Source organism: Choloepus didactylus, chromosome 6 (genome assembly GCF_015220235.1).
Source record: "Choloepus didactylus isolate mChoDid1 chromosome 6, mChoDid1.pri, whole genome shotgun sequence".
In the NCBI taxonomy this organism is placed as follows: domain Eukaryota; kingdom Metazoa; phylum Chordata; class Mammalia; order Pilosa; family Megalonychidae; genus Choloepus; species Choloepus didactylus.
The window spans coordinates 81,606,097-81,631,066 of NC_051312.1; the positions used below are offsets into that span (position 1 = coordinate 81,606,097).

The window sequence follows — 24,970 nt, forward strand, 5'->3', positions numbered from 1 at the left end:
CACCTACTGATTCCATTCTATTCAGAAGGTACCAGGCATTCCAATAAAAGATGGTTTGTTTCCTGAATATCTTAATCTCATAAATGAAACAAACATTTATATAACTAAATAAAATGATTAAGTTAACATAGTGATAGAAGAATTTTAATATGGAAACACATTAGACAGAATAATTTCCCCTGTTTCCATTTCTGAATGTTTTGAAGAATGAGTTAATATTTGAACTAATCCTTGATAATAGACTAAGATATCATCAGTCTGGAGGAATATCAACCAGAATGGGGTGAAGTCATTTGGGAATTTAAGGAGAAATGTTTGCACACCTGTGCAAGTATATTTAAAATAGCTTTCAGTTCTGTGAAGTTGTGGCATTGCAAATTTGGAACAATTGGAGACAAAATGGCAACAAAATAGATTGATTCTGCATCAAATTAAAGAGAGTAGATTTCATCCAGTGAAAATAAGTGTTCAGTCATGATAACTTTTGGAAATGAAAGCATTCTGGATACATTAATCTGGCAGCTGAGAAGACAGAATGAGAATACATGGCAAATACTGGAATCTGATAAAATAGTTGTTTTCTCTACTAAGAGAAATTGATATATTAGTGGATTATTATCACAGTGATACAGAATTAAGAAAGCTGCCTTCTTAAAGAAGCTTCTTAATGTTAGGCATTGATGTAAAAATGTTATTTAGGGGATGTCATTAATTTCTTCTAACAACTCATAGCATAGCAGTAGGCATTGTCATCATGTATTTTTCAAAATAGGAATTTGAGGCTCAATAATCTTCTCACAACTCAAGAGTAGAACTGGATATGAAGCTTTTCTAAATTGACTATAAATAATTTCCTAATCTATTCTGAACTAATGAAACTGAGAAGCCTTTCTGACTGGGGATGGGAGAAAGGACTTGGAGTAATACAACAAAGAATGCACCAAAAGAGGAAGCAATCCCCTATCCCTTTAAAATGAAATAAAAAGCAAGATTTTTGTCATTATTTATGACTGAAACTCCACCAGTTTTTGATATTTATTTTCTTGTCAGTGTCTTTTAAGCAACCTAAAACACTTAAACAACTGCTCCTATACTCATGCCACCTGTTTTCTGAGGTACTAGAGAGTGAGGGGCCAGAGGCTAACATGGAAGGGGGTCAAGTGGACTGGGGGAGAGGGAAGGGGAAAATGTTAAAACATGATTCTAGAGGAGATCCAGGGGATTTAGTGGCCAGAGGAGAGGCCAAATAGTTCCCCAGAAAAGAGAAGAAACAATTTGTAAAAGGAAAAGTTTTGCACTCTCAGGGTCAACCTCTAGATCCTACTCTCCTCCACACTCTCCAGCGGGGTGTTGAACTTGGCATTTGTTCTCAGATGAGCTATGTGCAGAACTCAGATAGCAATTTCAGAGATCCAAAGATGAAGCACAGGTCAGCTTTAATCCACAACTCTCCATTACCTCAGTGCCAGACTCAGGACCTAGCACACTTTCCCTCCTACTCCAGGTTATATTCTCCTCACCTATCAATTTAACTTCTGCAGTAGGAAAATCGATTCTATTTTCATTCCCATATATCCCCCTAAGTAATGGCTGAAACTGAGTGAAAATAAAAACACATGGCAGGAATGTGAGTGTAGGCTTGCAGGGATGTGGCCGATGGGAACAGTAACTACCACCAGGCCAGTCTGTGACCACACAACTACCATGAGAACATATAGTCCCCTAAGGAAAGCCATCCTACTGGAGTGGATGGAAAAACTCAAAATAAATGCAATGGTGCCCTGGGGACATTACCTGTGTGCACCACAATTCTGACAAAGTAATAACAGAAAAAGGAGATGAAGATCAAGCAAAATGAGTCTAAACCAAAAGCAGAGCTGAAGAGGACACTGGATTCTTTCAAAGTGGCAAAGAGGGTTTTTCCTCTGTGAAGGAAGAGAATAGAAGATAAGGAGCTTGATGATTGAGAGCTAGTCTGTGGGTGAATTTCCATGAACTAGAGTGGCTGCTTGTGCAACTCAAGGTTACCCTAAAAATGTTATCAAATGCTTCATAAAGCTTTCTTCTGCCTTGATTCAGACACCTTCAGCTCACTCAAGAAGCTGCCTGTCTCCCTGATTTTGCTGTGGCGCTAACTGTCCCCACTCAAGGCACTTCTCACCACCTGCCCAAAATGTCAACTATGTGCTGCATCCCCCCAGTCACTCCTTTCCTTCTGCTCTCACACAGAATTCAGTCATCAAACCCCTAGCTCAGGCATTGGAGGTTATCTGAATATCAGTCAATGCTTCCTCAACTGATTGTGAACTTTCTAAGGTCTGAGCATAGACTTTTTTCATGATTTGTGCATCTGCCCTGTCTGGCACATGGAAGCACAATGCAATTCTTTCAAAAGAGATAACGAGAAAAACAATATATCACATTTTTCCTGGTTGGGATGATGGATCAATCTAGTAGAGCCATGAATAAAATCTCAACTACCTCCCTTAGGCCCCATAAGCCCTTAATCCTAGTCTTTCTCCTGAAATTTCATCCCAAATCAGTGAAGCAACATTCACTTGTCACAAGTGGAGTCCTCATGGGCTAGAATGGGATGACCCACAGGAGAACTGTGAAGGATGGGCATCAGGCAGCCGAGATTTTATGCATTTGCCTACAGACCACAGAGTGAGCTGGAACCCAAGGGATCCCAGATGCAAAGCCCATGAGCCAAGTCATTATTCCCCTTCAGTGCTTCCCATCCCACCCACTGCTCTACAACTCCATTCCCAGATTACAAGTGCACATGTACTATTTCCAATAAAAAAATTAGCACTGCTAAACAAAATAACCATTTCCATTTTAATAGGAATTAGTAAATGTCATTTCCATTTTTATCAGTGCATATATTTGAAATATTCAAATGATTATCATTGTTATTTTAATCAAAATTCTCTAGAACAAGTTTATATATAAAATCACATAGAGTTACCAGAGACACCTCCAACCACTTTCCCTATTATTAGAATTCTAAATTATTATGGTATAATTTTATAATTAATGAACTAATATTGATACCTCATTATTAATTAAAATCCATACAGTATGGAATTTTAGGTGGAATTCCTTGGGTAATGAGGCACAAACACAGATATCCGGTCAGCTGAGAAGGAATGAGAGGACAGCTTTGTTAGAAGAAAAACCCCGGAGGGTAGAATGAGGGCAATAGAGGGGCCCAGGGCTTAGAAAACCCAGGCTCCTGAGAAGTTTCAAGGAAGAGATGGGAAGAAGCACATGTAGGTCCCAGGCTCTTGCCTTTATTGTGACCATAGGGGTAGGGCTTTCCTGAGAATAATGGGAATTGGAAGTTTCAAACTATATAATATGAAAGCAGAAGGGGCAAGGGCATCTCTTATCATGAAAGCCCTATGGAAATACAGGCCTTGCTAGTAAATTATGAGGCATGAAAGGGCAAGGGGCTTTTCAGAGAAGAGGCAGCAAGTGTCATTTGGAGAAAAAACAGCAGGGGCCATCAGAGAACCTAAGGGTGGCTCTTACCACCCACACCATGCAGAGGTGCAGGCCCTGCTAGATACAGTTACACCCAGGGCAGGGCTTGCTGAGGTGGTGGCTGAAAAGGGAAACTTAGAACTAAGTGAGGCAGGATGACAAGGCACCAAATATAATATCTTTTATTCCATTACACATACTTTATTTAGATTTCCTTAATTTTTACCTAATGTCCTTTTTCTGTTCCATCCATGATTCCACAGTGTGCCAGTTTGAATGTATTGTGTCCCCCAAATGCCATTATCTTTGTGGTCTTGTGTGGGGCAGACGTTTTTGGTGTTGGTTAGATTTGCTTGGAGTGTGCCCCACCCAGCTGTGGGCAATGATTCTGATGAGATGTTCTCATGGAGGCGTGGCCACACCCATTCAGGGTGGGTCCTTATTGGTGGAGCTATATAAATGAGCTGACTCGGGGGGGAGGAAGAGAGTGCAGCTGGGAGTGATGTTTTGAAGAGGAGCAAGCTTGCTAGAGAGGAACGTCCTGGGAGAAAGCCGTTTTGAGGCCGGAGCTTTGGAGCAGACGCCAGCTGCTTTCCTAGCTAACAGAGGTTTTCCGGAGGCCATTGGCCATCCTCCAGTGAGGGTACCCGATTGCTGATGTGTTACCTTGGATGCTTTGTGGCCTTAAGACTGTAATTGTGTAGTGAAATAAATCCCCATTTTATAAAAGCCTATCCATCTCTGGTGTTTTGCATTCTGCAGCATTAGCAAACTAGGACACACAGTATATTAACTTATCATGTCTCCTTCAGCTCCTCTTGGTGTGACACTCTCTTTGCCTTTCCCTGTCTTTTGACTTTGACAATTTTGATGAAGTACCAGAGAGAGAGTGGAGTAAAGTCATGGAGTTTGAAAGGTCAGGTATGTTATAGAATATCCTTCAAAGGGATTTTATTGGATGTTGTTCTCATGACAAAACAGTGTTATCAGTTTGGGGGTAGGAAGTCTACAGGGTAAAGTGTCGTTTTTATCCCATCATAACCAGGGCACACACTGTCAACATGACTCATCCCTGTGGATGTTAACTGTATTGCACAGCCAAGTTCCAGTCCTATTTTTCTACTGTAACTTCACTCTTTTTCCTCCTTTCCAGACTGTGCTTTGGAAAGAGGTCATCATGCATAGCCCCACTTAAGAGGCTCCTTGAGGGTAGAGTATCTACATAAATTATTTACAATTCTTCTGCACAGGAAACATGCCCATAACCCCACATTTATTTATTTATTCAATAATTGTATTCTTATAGGTATAGAATTATGTATTTTTATGGGTTGGGTATCATTCAAATCTAATTTATTTTTTTGCTCAAATTATTCCAGCTGTGGCCCCTGGCAGCACTTTCAATCATCTTCTGTGTCTCTTGGACATAACCCCATCATTGCTGGTGTTTTTTTCTTTGAGCACACCTTCACTTTGCTGGCAATTCAAATTACAGCAGACTCATCTTATATATTTCCTGCCCCAGTCAGAGATTCAGAAATTTCTCCAAGGAGCTGTATTCCTTTCTTTGGAGAATGGTATTGGAAATCAAAATCTGGACACAATGTGTTCTTGTTGTTACTAAGGTGGTGATGTTTCTAGAGCTCTTGGAAACTACCCAATCAGAGTCATCACCCAGAGTCGAGTGGGGCGCATCTCCATGGAAATACTCAAAGAATTACAATCTAATCAACACTGATATGTTTGCTCACACAAGATTACATCAAAGATAATGGCATTTTGGGGGACATAATACATACAAACTGGCACATTCCACCCCCTGGACCCCAAAATGACATAATCTTTCCATATACAAAATGCATTCATCCCACAACATCACAGAAATTTAAATCATTTCAGAAACAATAGTTAAGTACAAGATCCCATCAAAATCAGTTATAGGCATGGTCTGTCCAAAAGCATAATTCCCCTCTAGCTGTGGACCTGTAAAATTTAGAACAAGTTATGTACTTCCAATATACAAAGGAGGGACAGTCATAGGGTAAACATTCCCATTGCCATAAGGAGAAACTGAAAGGAAAACAAGGTTAACAGGACCAAAACAGTTCCTAAAACCCACAGGACAAACGCCATTAGATTTCAAAGTCTGAAAGTCATTAACAGAACGAAATTGCATCCTTGGGGCTTGAGAGAGCAGGAGTCTAACCCTTCCTAAGGGCCTTTGCTGCAGGCCTTTCCTCTCCAAATGCTGGGATGAGTGCTCCAACATATCCACACATTGGGGAGACCACCTTCTTGGCCCAACCCTCTTCATACACCAGGGCAGCACCTGGATTCTCTTCCATCTCCAGGGCACATGCCCAACCCCTTCAGAACAGAGGGATGGTGGCCAGACACTCTCCAGTCCCCTGGAAATGTGCTCCACCCTCTTTGAGGCCTGAGGTGGCAGCACCTTTCCTGAAGGCCCACCCTCCACTCCGGGGCAAACTCACCCTTTCAATGCATGTGGGCCACTCGGCTCTCCCAGCCAGAGACCTCTTGACACCAGACCTCAACCTCCATGGCTCTGTCTTCGAAGAAATTTTTCCTTCAATTTTTTCCTTGTCTGTCTCCTCCAGTCCCAACCAGCAGTGGCTCTGTCTGTAAAGAGCTCACAAAAATTCTGTTGGCTTCACATGAGCACACAGGGGTCAAAGCCACCAGACAATAGGACTTTCCACAAATCCTTTCTGCTTAACTCCTTCTCCAATCTTGGCTTATATTGAAATGGTGGCTGGGTTCCATGTTTGGTTACATCCTCATGTTGGGCTGTAGCTTCTGGGGTTTCACCCTCTGGACATGCAGAGTTTTTCTGGCCATCAGTTTCTGATTTCTTTGAAACCAAGAGTTCATTTCTCAGCTCATCTGTGTCCTCTTGCATTTTACCATAAGCTGCAAGTAAAAGCCAGGCTACTTCTTCTATATTTTGCTTGGAGATCTCATCAGCTAAATATTCCAGGTTGTCACTTTCAAATTCTGCCTTTCATCCAACATCAGGACTCAATTTTGTCAAACTCTCTGCCACTTTAAAACAAGGATCATCTTTCTTCCAATTTGCAACAACACATTAATCATTTCTGCTCCAGGCCTCATCAGAACTATCTTTAGAGTACGTATTTCCACAAACAGTCCCTTCAAAGCACTTAAGCCTTTTCTATCAAGCTCCTCACAATTCTTCCAGAATCTTCCCCTTATCCATTTAAAAACCATTCCAACATTTGTGGTATTTGCAAACTCAGTAACACCAGCACCCCACTTCTCTGGTACCAAAATCTGTTCTAATTTGCTAATGCTGCTGGAATGCAAAAACACCAGAAATGGATTGGCTTTTATAAAAGGGGGTTGATTTGGCTACAAAGTTATAATCTTAAGGCCATAAAGTGTCCAAGGTAAGTCATCAACAATGGGGTACCTTCACTGGAAGATGGCCAATGGAGTCCGGAAACTTCTGTTAGCTGGGAAGGTACATGGCTGGTGACTGCTTCAGAGTTCCAGTATCAAAATGACTTTCTTCCAGGACATTCCTCTCTAGGCTGCAGCTCCTCTCTTCTCAGCTCCTGTGCATTCTTCAAAGTGTCCCTCTTGGCTGTAGCAAGCTCGCACCTTCTGTCTGAGCTTATATAGTGTTCTAGTAAACTAATCAAGGCCCATGCTGAATGGGCAGGGCCACACCAGCACAGAAACTATCCAATCAGAGTCATCACCCAGAGTTGGGTGGGGCACATCTCCATGGAAACACTCAAAGATTTACAATCTAATCAACACTGATATGATTGCCCACAGATTACATCAAAGATCATGGCATTCTGGGGAACATAATACATACAAACCAGCACACTGTCCTTCAAAATGAGGGAGAGTTTAAAATATTTACAATTAAACAGACACTGAGAGAGCTCATGAATGGGAGCCTGCTCCATAAAAATACTAAAGGGAGCATTAAAAACAGATAGGAAAAGACATGAGAGAGAGGTTTGGAAAGAACACAGAAATGAAGATTAACAGTAAGGGTAACTAAAAGGGTAAAAAGAAAGGAAAAACATAAATATGACATATAAAATGCAAAAGGAAAAAATGTTACCTTTACAGTTAATCACATTAAATGTTAATGGATTGAACTCTACAATCAGAAGACATAGATTGGCAGAGTGGAGAAAAAACAGAACCCATCCATATGCTATGAGAGACTCACTGAAGACCCATGGACAAATCAGGTTGAAAATTAAAGGTTGGAAAAAAGAAAATGAGAATACAATGTATCAACATTTGTGGGGTACAGGAAAGGTTGTGGTGAGAGGAAAATTTATCACCCTAAACACCTATATTAAAAAAGAAGAAAGAGCAAAAATTGAGGACTTAACTGCTCACCTGGAGGAACTGAGAAAGAACAGCAAATTAACTTTTACTCCAGAGTAAAAGAAGGAAACAAATCACAAAAATTAGAGCAGAAATACATGAAATAAAAGCATAAGAACAATATAGAGAATCAACAAAACCAGGAGTTAGTTCTTTGAGAAAATCAATAAAATAGATGGATCCTTAGCCAGGTGGACAAAGCAAAAAAGAGAGAGCATCTAGATCAATAAAATTAAAGAAAAAAAAAAAAAAATGGAGAGGGTATATAACTATTGACCCCACAAAAATAAAGCAGATAATGAGAAGATATATGAACAAGTATATGCTAACAAAATATACAACTTAGATGAAATGGAAAACTTCCTGGAAAAGTATGAACAACCAACTTCAACTCAAGAAGAAATGGAAGGCCTCAACAAACCAACCACAAGAAAAGAGATTGAATCATTCATCAAAAAACTCCCCCAAAAAGAAAAGTAAAGATCAGATGGCTTCACATGGGAATTCTACCAGCATTCAAGAAAGAATTAGTTCCAATCCTCTGCAAATTCTTCAAAAAAATTGAAGAAGAGGGAAATCTACCCAAGTCATTCTATGAAGCCAACATCATCCTAATAACAAAGCCAAAGATAAACAAGAAAAGAAAATTACAAACCAAACTCTTTAATGGAGTTAGATGCAGAAATTCTGAACAAAATACTTGCAAACTGAATCCAGAATTAGATTAAAAGAATGTGCAAGGGTGGTTCAACACAAGAAAATCACTTAACTTAATACACCACATCAAGAAATTAAAGAGGAAAAACCACATGATCATCTCAATTGAGGCAGAAAAGGCATTTGACAAAATTCAGCATCCTTCTTGATGAAAGCACTTCAAAGGATAGGAATAGGAGGAAACTTCCTCAACAGGATGAAGGGAATATATGAAAAACCCACAACTAACATCACACTCAATGGGGAAAGACTGAAAACTTTCCCTCTAAAATCAAGAACAAAACAAGGATGCTCACTGTCACCATTGTTATTCAACATTGTGCCAGAAGATATAGCTAGAACAATTAAGAAAAAGAAATAAAAAGCATCCAAATTGGAAAGGAAGAAGCAAAACTTTTACTGTTGCCAGATGACATGATCTTATATGTAAAACACCCCCAAAAATCTATAGGAAAGCTACTAGAGCTAATAAACAAGTAAACAAGTACAGCAAAGTGACAGGATACCAGATCAATGCACAAAAATCAATGGTGTTTCTATACAAGAGAAAGGAGCAATCTGAGGAGTAAATCAAGAAAAATATTCCATTTACAACAGCAACCAAAAGAATCAAATATTTAGGAATAAATGTAACCAAGGACATATGAGACCTACACACAGAAAATGACAAAAAATTGCTAAAGAAATCAAGGAAGACCTAAATAAATGGAAGGCCATATCGTGCACATGGAATGGAAGACTAAATATAGTTAAGATGTCAATTCTAACCAAATTGATTTATTGATTCAATGCAATACCAATTAAAATTTCAATGACTTAATTTGCAGAAACAGAAAAACCAATAATCAAATTTATTTGGAAGGACAGGGTGCCCCAAATAGCTAAAAATATCTTGAGAAAGAAAAATGAAGTGGAAAGTCTCACAATACCTGACTTTAAAGCATAATACAAAGCTCCAGTGGTCAAAACAGCATGGTAGTGGCATAAAGATAGGTATACTGACAAAGGAACTTAATTGAGTATATGGAAATAGACCATATCATCTATGAACAATTGATCTTCAATAAGGTGTTCAAGCTGACTCAGCTGGGACAGAGTAGCCTCTTCAACAAATGGTACTTGGATAACTGGATATACACATCCAGAAGAATTAAAGAGGACCCCTATCTCACACCTTATACAAAAATTAATTCAAAATGGATTAAAGACCTAAACATTAGAGCTAAGACCATAAAACTTTTAGATGAAAATGTAGGTAAATATTTTAAAGATCTAGTGATAGGAGGAGGTTTCCTACACCTTGCAAGCAATGAAAGAGGAAATAGATAAGTGGAACCACGTGAAAATTGAAAACTTTTGCATACCAAAGGACTTCATCAGGAAAGTAAAAAGGCAGCTACACAATGAGAGATACTATTTGGAAACCACAGATCAGATAAGGGTTTAATATCTAGAGTACATAAAGAGATCTTACAACACAACCACAAAAAGATAAACAACCCATTTGAAAATGGGCAAAAGACATGGACAGAGAATTTTCCATAGAGGAAATACAAATGGCTCAAAAACATATGAAAAGACTTCACTATTAGGGAAATGCAAATCAAAACCACAATAAGATATCACTTCACACCTACCAGAATGGCCATTATCAAATAAATATATAAAGTAAAATGAAACTACAAGTCTTAGAGAGGATGTGTAGAAAGAGGTACACTTATTCGCTGTTAGTGGGAATGCTGAATGGTGCAACCACTCTGGAAAGCAGTGTTGGTGGTTTCTCAGGAAGCTAAGTATACAACTGCCGTGTGTTCCAGCAATCCCATTATCAGGTATATACTCAGAGGAACTGAGGGTAGGATGTGAATTGACATTTGAAAACCAATGTTTATGGTGGCATTATTCACAATTGCCTAGAGATGGAAACAGCCCAAATGTCCATCAGTGGATGATTGAATAAACAAACTGTGGTATATACATAAGATGGAATATTATTCAGCTATAAGATAACAAAGTCACAGAACATAAAATAATGTGGATGAAATTTGAGGGCATTATGTTTAGTGAAATTAGCCATAAACAATAGGACTAATACTGTATGGTCTCACTAATATGAACTAACCATAATGAATGAACTCTGAAAGTTCAAATTAAGAACACAGGTTATCAGGAGGAATCAAGACACTACAGATTGGGCATTTGATACTGACAGAGTACAGAATGTTCAACAGGATTGATTGTAAGGATCCAGAAATGGTTAGCACAATTCTATGTGAAAGTAGCACAATGTTGTAAGTATAATGAACAAAGCTGAGTGTGAGTATAGTTGAAAGAGGTAGGCTAGGGGCATGTAGGACACCAAAAGGAAAGATAGAGGATAAAACTGGTACTCTATAACTTAGCAAAAACTAGAGTCGACAATGATGGTGATTGAACCTAGAAATATAAGAAAGCTTTTACATGAGGGAGAACAAGTGAATGTCAACATCGCAAGGTGTTGATAATGGGATAGTATATGGGAAAAAATACAATCAATGAAAACTAGGGTCTATAGTTAACAATAACATTGCAATATTCTTCCATTAATTGTAACAAAGGGAATACACAAAAGCTAATGTCCACAGAGGGGGATATAAGGGAGGGATATGGAATTCCTGTTGTTTTTGTTGTTTCTAATTTTTATTTTTTTATTCTTCATCTTTTTTTTTTCTTCCTCTTCTTTTATTGTGGAAGAAATGGAATTGTTGTCATTTAGATTGTGGTGGTGAAAGCATATTACGAGATTTTACCAGGAGCTATTGCTTGGTCACTCAGGATGGATTACACAGTGTGTGAATAAAACTGAAAAATAAACAGAAAGATACAACTACTGGAAAAGATGTGGAGAGAGATATATCTATTCACTGTTGGTAGGGAAGTAGAATGGTGCAGCCCCTCTGGAGGGCAATGTGGTGTTTCCACAAGAGGCTAAGTATAGTGTTGCCATATGATCCTGCAATCCCATTATTTGGTATAGGCTTGGAAAAACTGAAAGCAGGGACATGAATAGACATTTACACACTGGTGCTTATGGCAGCAGTATTCATGATTTGCAATGAATGGAACAGCCTAAGGGTACTTCAACAGGTGAAGGGAAGGGAGAACTGTGATGTATACATACAAGAGAATATTGAACAACTACATGAAAGAATGAAGTTGTGAGGCTTACACCTAGGTGAATAGGCCTTCAAAACATTATGTTAAGTGAAATAAGCCAGAAATGAAAGGACAAATCTTGTAAGACCTCACTAAAATAAAATTACCATCATGTGTGAATGCTGAGAATTGAATTTGAAAGCATAGGTACCAGTGGAAAGAATGTGGAAAGAGATTGGACAATCAATGATACAGGAGTGCAGAGTGTTCAGTGAGGCTTGTAAAGGCTTATAGATTGTAAGCTCTCATGGCAGTCACATACATTCCTGAGTTTTAGCTGTTACTTAAGAGATGTTTATTTGGTATAGAATTTATATTCTCTGTAGCATGCTTTCTAATATAATCTATATGGTGAGTCTATTTAAACAACATGGTTGCATGGAACCTAGAATGGGGAATGAGAACTTATTGTTTACAGGTTAATATGATATCCCAACGCTAAGTCGAAGTCAGTCAGTCTCTAAAGGTTACATACAGTATGATTCCATTTATCTAATATTCATGAAATAAAATTGTAGAGATGACAAACTGATTAGTCTTTTCCAGGGATTAGGGATGGGGAAGAGGGGGTGGATGAGACCATAAAAGGACAGAACAAGGGAACCCTGTGTTGATGGAACAGTTCTGTAACTTGATGTGGTGGATGGTACACAAATCCATACATGTGATAAAACTGCATAGAACTACACACACATGAAAATGAGTGCATGTAAAACTGTTGAGATATAATTGGTTTGGCTTAAAAGATGGGAATTTATTGGCTCATGGTTTGAGGCTAGGAGAAGTCCAAACTGGAGGGGTCAGCAAGGCAAAGCTTTCTCCCTAAGGTGTGTAACACTATGGTGCTGGCTGCCCACATTCCTTGGATTTCTTTAGGTTGTAGCTCTGCCTCCTGTCACAGGGCGGTGTCCTCTCCTTTCCCTTCCAGATTCCCTTGACTTCTGGCTTCTGGCTCCTCTCATGGCTTCCTCTGACTATGTCTGAATTTCTTCTTTTTACAAAGGACTCCAGTAATTCAGATGAAGGCCCAAACTCATTCAGTTGGGCCACATCTTAACTAAAATAACATCTCCAGGAGATCCTATTTACAAAGGGCTCACACATACAGGAATGCAGATCAAAACCAAGAACACTCTAAATTGGGGAACATAATTAAATTCACCAGAGTTACCACTTGGGAAAACAGTGTGAAGAGAACACGTGACCACAAATATTATTCAACTTCCTGTGTGTCTACAATTATCCCAAAATAAAAAGTTAAATAAATAAGAAAATGCAAATGCAATAAAGACATTTCTAAAGAAACAAAAGAAGAATAAGAACCATAATGACAGCAAACATATGGAATCCTTGCTGTGATGGTTACATTCATGTGTTAACTTGGCCAGATGATGGTAACCAGCTGTCTGGTCAAGCAAGCACTGGCCTAACCATTGCTGTGAGGACATTTGTGGCTGGTTTATAAACCAAAAGACCAGTTTATTAAATCATCAGTCAATTGGCTGCAGCTGTGACTGATGATGTCAATGATGGGCGTGTCTTCCACAATGAGAGATTGCAGTCAGCTGGATTTAAGCCAATCAGTTGAAGACTTTTAAGCAAGACAGATAGAGGACCTTCACTTCTTCTTCAGCTGACCAGTGAAGCATTTCTTGAGGAGTCTATGGAAGTTGCCAGTTCAATTCCTAAGGATTTCATCAAACACATTTGTCAAGGTTGCCAGTTGTTTCCTGAGGAGTTCATCGAACATCTTCATTGGAGTTGACAGTTTGCTGCCTGCCCTATGGAATTTTGACTCGTGCATAACCACAGTTGTGTGAGACACTTGTATAAATCTTATATATATAGATATCGCTCATTGACTCTGTTTCCCTAGAGAACCCTAACTAATACAACTTGGTACCCAGAGTGGTTCTTGAGAAACAGAATCTTAAAATGGGCTTTTACAATTTGTTTTCTACTCTTGTTAGATTCAAAGGCACTAATGATTCCATTTCCATTAATCAAGATGGCATTGACAGTCCACGTATGAGTTGGGAATGGAGATACTCAAAAGAGAACCATTTGATTCTCCTAATCATACTCTTGTATGAAGCAAGGCTCTAGGTGACAGTGTTTTTGACACCTTCACAGAGTTTTGCAGAATTAAGAGGTATACTGATATTGGCTGGCTGCTCTTAGATACATTGGATAAAGTTGTAAGAGAAAGGGATGACCTAAAGGCTTTAAATTTAAAACTTAAGTGCCATATGACAGATAAATGTTTCTATGTGTGCCCTGAAAGAAAATCTTATTTCTTGTGGCCGCAGACTTGAGATATCTGAAAACCAGATGCAGACTCTCATTCTTTAAGTAGCAGATTTACAATGTAAACTAAAATCTCAACCTCTCAGTGTGTCTGCTGTTAAAGTAAAGGCATTGATTGGAAAAGAATGGAATCCTGAAATGGGATGGGGACATATGGATTGATAATAATGACAGTGAGGACACTGGCACCCTTTATTCTGTTGAGTCATTGTTAGATTTACCTGTAGTGGGCTGTCATGAGGAAACAGCTTCCCCACCTCTAGTCTGCCCTAAGGAGCCTGCCATGCAACCTCCACCTAAAGAGATTAACACTTCAGGGCCTGCTAATCCTGTAATCACCTCCCCTGAGGAGCCCTCACTCCTCTGTCTGGAGAGATTAATCCTGTTTCAAAAGATGAAAATGCAACAGAATGTCCTGAGGTAAATGGATTGAGGGATAATTCTATTTTTTTCATGACCCACCCCCACCACCTGTCTTTTCTTCAAGACCTATAACTAGACTAAAGTCCCAAAAGGCCCCAAAGAGGGAGGTACAAAATGTGACCCATGAGGAAGTATGCTATACTCCAAAAGAACTGTATGAGCTTTCTAACTTATATGGACAGAAACCAGGGGAATTTGTGTGGGAATGGATATTAAGAGTGTGGGATAACAGTGGAAGGAATATAAGGTTGGATTAGGTTGAATTCACTGATATGGGCCCACTAAGCAGAGATTCTGTATTCAAAGTTGTAGCTTGAGAAAGGGTGTTAATAGTTTGTTTGGGTGGTTGGCTGAAACATAGATAAAAAGGTGGCCAGCATAACCAGAGGCTGAAATGCCAGAACTGCCCTGGTACAAGTGGAGAAGGGGATTCAAAGGCTTAGAGAGATTGAAATGTTAGAGTGGATTTAACATAGAAGACCTGCTTACAACCCCATGGAATGTCCAGAGGACACACCTTTTACCAGAACAGTGAGGAATAAATTTGTGAGACTAGCTCCATAATCTCTGAAGAGCTCCATAGTCCTATTACTGTAGGAACTGCTGTCACTGAACTGGAATACTTACACACAACGGGGATAATCAGATCCTGAGTTGGCAGAAGCCAAGTGGCTGCAGTTAATCCCCACAGACAAGGTAGGCATGGCTACCATAATGGAAAACAGGCTCAAAGCAGCAATCAAAAGAATCTGGTTCACAGAGACTTATGGTGTTGGCTAGTAGATCATGGAGTACCAAGTAGTAAAATAGATGGGCAATCAACTAAATTCTTGTTTGAACTATATATGCAGAAGAATTCCAGTTCAAATGAACAAAAGTATCCCTTGAATTACAAAAACAGAGAGTCATGGCCCCTTAATCAATTCCCAAATTTGAGACAGTTTACAGACCAAGAGCTCCTTGAATGAGGGGAAGGCTGACTATGCTTGGGGAAGGACCCTGTTATACTGCCAAAATTTTATATTGTTAATCTTCCTTCCAGCCTTCGCCAGGAGGACCTATGGCCTTTTACCAGGGTATCTGTGCATTCGGAAAAAGTAAATGATCAGCTATTTCATGGATTATCAGATACTAGTTCAGAAGTGACATTAATTCCAGGAGACCCAAAAGTCACTCTGGTTCACCAGAGTTGGGGCTTATGGAGGTAAGGTGATTGATGGAGTTTTAGCTCAGGTCCATCTCACAGTGGGTCCAGTGGATCCCTGGACACATTCTGTGGTTATTTCCCCAGTGCTAGAATGCATAATTGGAATAGACATACTCAGCAACTGGCAGAATCCTCACATTGGTTCCCTGACTCCTGGGGTGAGGGCTATTATGGTGGGAAAGGCCAAGTGGAAGCCACTAGGACTGCCCCTGCCTAGCAAAATAGTAAACCAGAAGCAATACCAGATTCCTGGAGGGATTGCAGAAATTAATGCCACACTTAAGGACTTGAAGGATCCAGGGGTGGTGATTCCCACCACAACCTCATTCAACTCTCCTATTTGGCCTGTGCAGAAAACAGATGGGTCTTGAAGGATGACAGTGGATGATCATAAGCTTAACCAGGTGATGACTCCAATTGCAGCTGTTGTTTCAGATATGGCATCATTGCTTCAGCAAATCAACATATCCCCTGGTATCTGGTATGCAGGTATTGATCTGGCAAATGCTTTTTTCTCAATAGCTGTTTGTAAGGACCACCAGAAACAGTTTGCATTCAGCTGGCAAGGCCAGCAGTTTACATTCACTGTGCTACCACAGGGTTATATCAACCCTGTAGCCCTATGTCATAATATTGTCCACAGGGATTTTGATCATTCCTCCCTCCCACAAGACATCACACTGGTCCATTATATTGATTATATCATGTTGATTAGACCTACTGAGCAACAAGTAGCAACTATCCTGGATTTGTTGGTAAGGTATTTGCATGGCAGAGGATGGGAGATAAATCCAACAAAAATACAGGGCCTTCCACCTCAGTAAAATTTCTAGGTGTCCAGTGGTATGGAGCCTGTTGAGATATCCCTTCTAAGGTGAAGGAAATGCTGTTGCATCTGGCCCCTCCTACAACCAAAAAAGAGGCACAATGCTTAGTTGACCTCTTTGGATTTTGGAGACAATATATTCCTTATTTGGTTGTGCTACTCTGGCCCATTTACTGAGTGACCAGAAAAACCTCTAGTTTTGACTGGGGACCAGAACAAGATGAGGTTCTGCAACAAGTCCAGGCTGCTATGCAGGCTGCTCTGCTGCTTGGACCATATGATCCAGCTGATCAGTGGTGCTGGAAGTGTCAGTGGCAAATAGAGATGCTGTTTGAAGCCTTTGGCAGGCTCCTATAGGAGAATCACAATGCACCCCCTAGGATTTTGGAATAAAGCATTACCATCCTCTGCAGATAACTACTCTCCACTTGAGAAACAGCTGTTGCCTGCTATTGGGCCTTAGTAGAGACAGAACACTTAACCATGGGCCACCAAGTTACCATGAGACCTGAGTTACCTATCATGAGCTGGGTGTTGTCCAACCCACCAAGCCATAAAGTTGGGCATGCACAGCAGCACTCCATCATAAAATGGAAATGGTATATATGAGATAGAGCTTGAGTGGGTCCTGAAGGTACAAGTAAGTTACATGAGGAAGTGGCCCAAAGGCCCATGGCCCCCACTCCTTCCACCTTATCTTCTCTTTCCCAGCCCACAGCTATGACATCTTGTGGAGTTCCTTACAATCAGTAGACTGAGGAAGAGCAAACTTGGGCCTGGTTTACAGATGGTTCTGCATGATATGCAGGCACCACCTGAAAGCGGACAGCTGCAGCACTGCAGCCCCTTTCTGGGATGTCTCTGATGGACAGTGGTGAGGGGAAATCCTCCCAGTGGGCAGAACTTTGAGCAGTGCACCTGGTTGTTCATTTTCCTTGGAAGGAGAAGTGGCCAGAGGTGCATTTGTATACTGATTCATGGGCTGCTGCTAATGGTTTGGCTGGATGGTCAGGGACTAGGAAGGAACATGATTGAAAGATTGATGACAAAGAAGTCTGGGGAAGGGGTATGTGGATAGACCTTTCTGAGTGGGCAAAAATCATAAAGATATTTGTGTCCTATGTGAATGCACACCAGAGGGTGACTTCAGCAGAAGATTTTAATAACCAAGTGGATAAAATGACCCATTTGGTGGATACCAATCAGCCTCTTTCCCCAGCAACTCCTGTCACTGCCCAATGGTCTATGAACAAAGTGGTCATGGTGGTAATGATGGAGGTTATGCATGGGCTCAGCAACATGGACTTCCACTCACCAAGTCTGACCTGGCCACAGCCACTGCTGAGTGTCCAATCTGCCAGCAGCAGAGACCCACACTCAGTCCCCATATGGCACCATTCCCTGAGGTGATCAGCCTGCTACCCGGTGGCAGGTTGATTACATTGGACCACTTCCATCATGGTGGGGGCAGCAATTTGTTCTTACTGGAGTAGACACATACTCTGGATATGGGTTTGCCTTCCCTTCACAAAATGCTTCTGCCAAGACTACCTTCTGTGGACTTGCAGAATGCCTTATCCACCATCATGGTATTCCACACAGCATTGCTTCTGACCAAGGAACCCACTTCACAGCAAATGAAGTGAGAGAATGGGCACATGCTCATGGAATTCTGTGGTCTTACCATGTTCCCCATCATCCAGAAGCAGCTGGGTTGATAGAACGGTGGAATGGCCTGTTGAAGACTCAATTACAGCACTAACTAGGTGGCAATACCTTGCAGGGCTGGGGCAGTGTTCTCCAGGAGGCTGTGTATGCTCTGAATCAGTGTCCACTCTACAGTGCTGTTTCTCCCGCAGCCAGGATTCATGGGTCCAGGAATGAAGCAGTTGAAACAGGAGTAGCATCACTCATTATCACTCCTAGTGATCCACTAGGTAAATTTTTGCTTTCTGTCCCTGCAAGCTTAAGCTCTTCTGGTCTACAAGTCTTTGTTCCAAAAGGAGGAGTGCTCCCACCAGGAAACACAATCATCCCATTGAACTAGAAGTTAAGACTTCCACCTGGCCACTTTGGGCCTCTTATGCCTCTGAATCAACAGGCAAGGAAGGGGATTACTGTACTGGCTGGGGTGATTGATCCTGACTCTCAAGGGGAAATAGCACTGCAGGTACACAATGGAAGTAAACAAGAGTTTTCTTGGAATACAGGAGATCCCCTAGGACATCTCTTAGTACTACCATGCCCTGCAATTAAAGTCAATGGAAAACTGCAACAACTTAATCCTGGCAGGACTACCAATGGCCAAGAAATTTAAGGAATAAAGGTTTGCGTCACCTTACCAGGCAAAGAACCATGGCCAGCTGAAGTGCTTGCTGAGGGTAAAGAGAACATGGAATGGGTAGTGGAAGAAGGTAGTGATAAAGGTGAACTATGGCCATGTGACAAGTTACAGAAATGAGGACAATGATGGCATGAATATTTCCTCCTTGTTTTGTTACGAGTATGTTTGTATTTGTCTCTAAAGCAAATATCTTTGCTTTCTTCTCTTCTTATCCCCTTATTGTATGGCATAAGCTGTATTGTTCAATTTGCTGTATTTAAGCTAAAGGAAATCAATTTTAAGAGTCATTGTCACCCAAGGACTTGCATCCTATTCTGGAGAGATTTAGTGCATTTCTGGTTGTATGCTACACAGCAGAACATTGTTAGGTGAAATATATGGCTGTTATTTTTCTATACATAGAGTTAAAGTATGGTTTTAGGTGATGTGTGTAACTGCCAAGTTGACAAGGGGTGGACTGTGATGGTTAGGTTCATGTGTCAACTTGGTCAGGTGATGGTACCCAGCTGTCTGGTCAAGCAAGCACTGGCCTAACCATTGCTGCAAGGACATTTGTGGCTGGTTAATAAACCAACAGGCTGGTTTAGTGAATCATCAATCAATTGGCTGCAGCTGTGACTGATGATGTCAATGATGGGCATGTCTTCCACAATGAAAGATTGCAGTCAGCTGGATTTAATCCAGTCAGTTGAAAAGTTTTAAGCAAGACAGATAGAGGATCTTCACTTCTTCAGTTGACCAGTGAAGAATTTCCTGAGGAGTTTGTAGATGTCAGTTTGATTCCTGAGGAGTTCATCAAACACGTTCATCAAAGTTGCCAGTTGTTTCCTGAGGAGTTCATCGAACATCTTCATTGGAGTTGCTAATTTGCTGCCTGTCCTATGGAATTTGGACTCATGCATACCCACAGTTGCATGAGACACTTTCATAAATCTTATATTTATAGATATCTCTCATTGATTCTGTTTCCCTAGAGAACCCTAATACACTGCTATATATCAGACATATTTCAAAACACTTTATGTATATTAACCCACGTGATCCTCACAAGAACTCTATAAAGTTGAAAAACTAATCCTCCTTTTAGAGATGAAAAAACAAAAATAGAGAAATGGATAGGAATAATACTCAAATTGTAGCTTAAGGAGAATTTTCAAAGATTAAAGAAATGAAAATGATGCAAAGCAAAAAACATAAATATAGCTACTAATATTGAAGTCAGTTTACAAAAGTACTAAGATTAAAGGGCAATCATGCTGGACAAATACCTCAATATGAGGGAGAAAATATATTATATTATTGACAAATGAAAAATAATAATAGATAACAACATGGATTTTCAAGAGTTAAATGGGCAAAGGTAGGAATAGCCAGTATCATCTAAGAGGTATAGTAGCCAAGAGCACAGACTTGGAAAATAAAGAAGAAACAGGCTTGTTCCCATCTCTGCCATTTACCTTAGCAGGGTTCCCATTTCCTTGTGTCCAATGCATACCTCGTGGATGAGCACCTTGATAAGCACTTGGCAAATGATAACTACCGTTACTTCACAAGATGAACTATGATATCAATTAATGGTCAACCTCAATAGCAATCAAAGTATACAAATAAAAATTGCAACAGAATATCAATTTGGCCTATCAAATGGCAAAAGTTTTAAAAGATGAAAATATTCAATCCCATTATTGGTGCACTGAGATATATTTTCACATAAACTGCCGACATGAGAGTAAATCAGGCATGATTTCTGGGTGTAGTTTTATAGGATTCACCAAAAACCCTCATTTTGCAACTCTGAAGAACTATCCTTATAATGAAAGCTGAAAAATCACAGTAAGCTGTATGTACAAAGCTATTCTTAGTAGCTTTTTTTATAATTGTTACACTGGGAAAAACCCAAATGCCCAATAATACTGAAAATTTTTCTATGTAATATTATGCAATGACTAGAAATTACATTTATGACAAGATTCTTTAAATCATGGGGATATATTTATAATATGTAGTCAAAAATAGTTCAAGATTTTATTTATAACTTGACCTCTATTTGAATATATGCATATATAGAACAAAGATTATAAAGGCCTTACACTGAAAAAGGTTTTTAGTGGTTTTCTCCTGAATAGAGTTCTTCCTTATATTTGTTTTTTTCCAACTGCCTTACATCATCTTACATTCAACATCTTACATTAAAATATAACATAAAAATAATTTATTTAGAACATCTTGTAGGCTGTGCACATAAGAAACAACTAAAATTCAGTCTTAAACTTGTAAATTAATAATCAAATTTCATAAAAGAAGAGTCTAAAAGGCCAGATTTGATTGTTTGATTGAATAACTTATGGCAATAAAACACTATATATATGTAGAAACAGGTAATGTATATCTATATATTTATATAGATTAGAAATGAACATAGTCAACAGTGTACTGTGAGATGAGGAAAGTAGGTTATAGAAACTTATATATAACATGATGAATCCTCTCTCTCTATATATATATATAGAGAGAGAGAGACAGATAGATAGATCATATTTTCCAGATGGGTATAGGATAGACATAGTAGATACAGAGATGCAGATGCAGATATAAATAATAAGTATGCAGACACCAATATAACTCCAGTACCAAAATATTAAAAATGAATGTCTTGAGGACTATTAGTTTATTAGTGAATTTCATTCTGTTTGGTGCTTGCTTTTTCAAAATTTCAAAGTTTTTTCTAGAGCAGGCATTGTTCTATAATAAAATAGGTAGCTTAAAAAGAAATATGGAAAAGTTATTCCTCATAGAAGTATTAGCTTAAAAAATAACTTATGTAAGGATTTCTTGAGATAAACATGACAGGGGAGACAATGTAGAATCAGGTATGTATAAAGAATAAGTTTCCAAGAGTCAAGGGATGTTATTTCAAGAATAAACAACACACATGAAAGCCTATGGCATGACCCGGGGGAGGTAAGGAGTGAACAGCCTGGTGTGTCTGAAGCTTGGCTTACATGGAGGGTGATATAGGAATTACTGCTATAAAGAAGTCCCATTCAGGTCACTAAAGGCCTGGAATGCCTTGCTAAGGGGATCACTGAAGAGTCCAATGACCCTGAGAACAGAGGACTTTTCCTTCCTCAGCATTCTCCCAGCACACACAACCCCTTCAGAAACCACATTAGGCTTTATCCAACAAAAGTGATCACTTCAGTCTCCTCAAGGGTTTTCCTATAAAATAGGATTCACATGATTCATTTACATTCCCTTAAGGCATATATGCAGGTTAATAAGTATATAAATTATAATAAAATATGAATAACTAAAAAGTCTAGGAATCACTGATTCTAAAAATGTCACTTGCTAGAATGAAGGACCAAAAGGAACGGAATTTGTAAGTGTCCAGGAATATAACATCATGTCTCAGAGCTTGACAATCTATGTGCATAATGGCTGGACATATTCCCAGTGCAGAATGCTCTTTTCATTTCTTCTAAAACCAACCACCAGGCTAGAGTCACAAAGGGTACACGACTTCTGGATATCAGTCCATCTTTCCACAGGCTCCATGCAGGCCATAGCTTGCTCAGTCAAGTATGGCACTGCTGTCTCAGGTTGTTTAGACAGTGGGAGATGTCATTCCTGCAACCTTTCTAGTGACTTGTTCGGGAGAAGGAATTCACTCCCACCACTGCCATGGACTACCTCTGAACTCTGTCCTGAGCCAAAAGTTATTTCTGCTTTGGACAAAGTACATGAGCCACCTGCTCTCGGATTTGCTTGGTCTTGATTCCATAAATGATGGGATTCAGCATTGGTGGAACCAGAATGCAGACATTGGCCAATAAGATGTGGATATGAGGTGGGATGTGGTGTCCATAACGCTGAGTAAGGGTTGTGAAGATTGCAGGCCCATAAAAGAGGATGATGATAGAGACATGGGAACCACATGTGTTGAGAGCTTTGTAGCGTGCATCTTGGGAAGGCATGTGGAACACGGCATGGAGAATCAGCAGATAGGAAACAAAAATTAACAGAACATCTAAGACTATTGTTGACACTATCACAAAAAGCCCATACCAGATGTTCACTCGAATGTCATTACAAGCATATTTGGCTAAGCCAATGTGTTCACATAAAGTGTGTGGAATGATATTATTTTGGCAGAAAGTCAACCTTTTCAGAAGAAATATTATGGGGAAAATTGTACTATAACTTCTCAGAAAAATTGTCACTCCAATTTTCCCTATCAGTGCATGTGTAAGAATGGTGGTATATCTCAGTGGGTAGCATATGGCAAGGTACCGGTCAAATGCCATCACCAGCAAGATCCCTGACTCAGAGACGAAAGTGCAGTGGATGATGAAGAACTGAGTGATGCAGCGATCCAGGGAGATCTCCCCAGCATGGAACCAGAAGATGGCCAAAGCCTGAGGTACTGTGCACGTCGAAAGGACAATGTCTGCTCCAGCCAGCATGCAGAGGAAGAGGTACATGGGCTCATGGAGGCTATGCTTTGTGAGGATAATGTAGATGAGCAGGCTGTTCCCAAGCAGGGCGATGACACAGGAAATGAAGAAGGGGATAGAAATCCACATGTGCTGCTCCTCTAGGCCAGGGATTCCCAGCAAGTAGAAGGTTGTGTGGCTGACCACACTGTGGTTTAAGGGTGTCATGCCTGGAGCAGATGACCTGATATCTCACTTGTTATTCAAAGAGAAAGAGGAAATTTTCCTTTAATATTCTTTCATAAGTCACCAGTAGCTGTTGGCCTATTCCACACCCTCTATCTGTTGAACATGCAAATACCAAGAAACATACAAAATGAATAGGGAGGGAACTTCTGGGGAAGATGGCTGAGTAGGGAGCTCCAAGACTTACTTGTTCCTCCAAAACAGCATTCCCAGGAGGAACTGTCTGAAACAACTGTTCTTGGGCTCTGGATGTCCTAATTGCACATCTTTAGGAACTAGAAAAGGAAGAGCAAACTAATCCCAAATTAAGCATAAGGTAAGAAATAAGAATGATTAGAGAAGAAAAAATTAAATTGAGAATAAAACCAATAAAGATAATAAATAAACCAAAATTTGATTCTTTGAGAAAATCAAGAAAATTGGCAAACCATTAGCTAGACTGACAAAGAAGAAAGAGGGAAGATGCAAATAACTATTGACTCCACAGAAATGAAAAAGCTCATGAGAGGATACTAGGAACAAATGAATGCCAAAAATTTAGAAAACTTAGATGAAATGGACAAATTTGTTCAAATACATGATCAACCTACACTGTCTCCATAAGAAACAGAACACTTCAACAAACCAATTACAAGCAAAGGGATTGGAATAGACATCAAAACTTCCCAAAAAAGAAATCCCAGGACCCAATGGCTTCACAGGTGAATTTTCCCAATCATTTCAAGAAGAATAAATAGCAATCCTGTTCAAAACTCTTCCAAAAAATACTGTAGTGGAGGAAACACTCTGCAAGTCTTTCCATGAGGCCAACATCATCCTAACACAAAAGCCAGATAAAGATATTACAAGAAAACGAATTTATAGATCAATTTCCCTAATAAATATAGATGCAAAAATCCTCAATGAAATACCTGCAAATTGAATCCAACAACATATTAAAAAATCATACACCATTATCAAGTGGGTTTTATCCCAGGTATGCAAGGGTGTTTCAGAGTAAGAAAATCAATTTATTTCATTCATCACATTAACAAATTTTAGGGGAAAAATCCACAGGTCCATCTCAATTGATACAGAAAAGTTATTTGACAAAATTCAGCATCATTTCTTGATGAAAACACTTTGAAAGGAAGGAATAGAAGGAAGCTTCCTTAACACAAGTGAGAGAATATATGGAAAACCCACAGCAGGCATCATATTCAATGGTGAAAGACTGGAAGCCTTCCATCTATGATCTGGAACAAGACAAGGATGCCCAGTGTCACCACTGTGATTCAACATTGTGATAGAAATTCTAACTACAGAAATTAGGGGAAAAAAAGAGAAATAAATGAAACAAAATAAAAGACATCGAAATCAGAAACTAAGAATTAAAACTTTCACTA

The 24,970-nt window shown here is 39.6% G+C and overlaps 1 protein-coding gene across 1 annotated transcript; it reads right to left on the bottom strand.

Annotated features, from left to right (window-relative positions):
- Nucleotides 1-22,622: 22,622 nt before the first annotated feature.
- On the bottom strand, nt 22,623-23,567 carry LOC119537110 (olfactory receptor 52B4-like). Its single transcript, XM_037839703.1, has one exon. It carries the CDS (start codon nt 23,565-23,567, stop codon nt 22,623-22,625), a length of 945 nt encoding a protein of 314 aa, XP_037695631.1.
- Nucleotides 23,568-24,970: the final 1,403 nt, after the last annotated feature.

Coding starts and splice junctions, on each gene's coding strand:
- LOC119537110 (XM_037839703.1), bottom strand. CDS start 23,567: ATGACACCCTTAAACCACAGTGTGGTCAGCCACACAACCTTCTACTTG.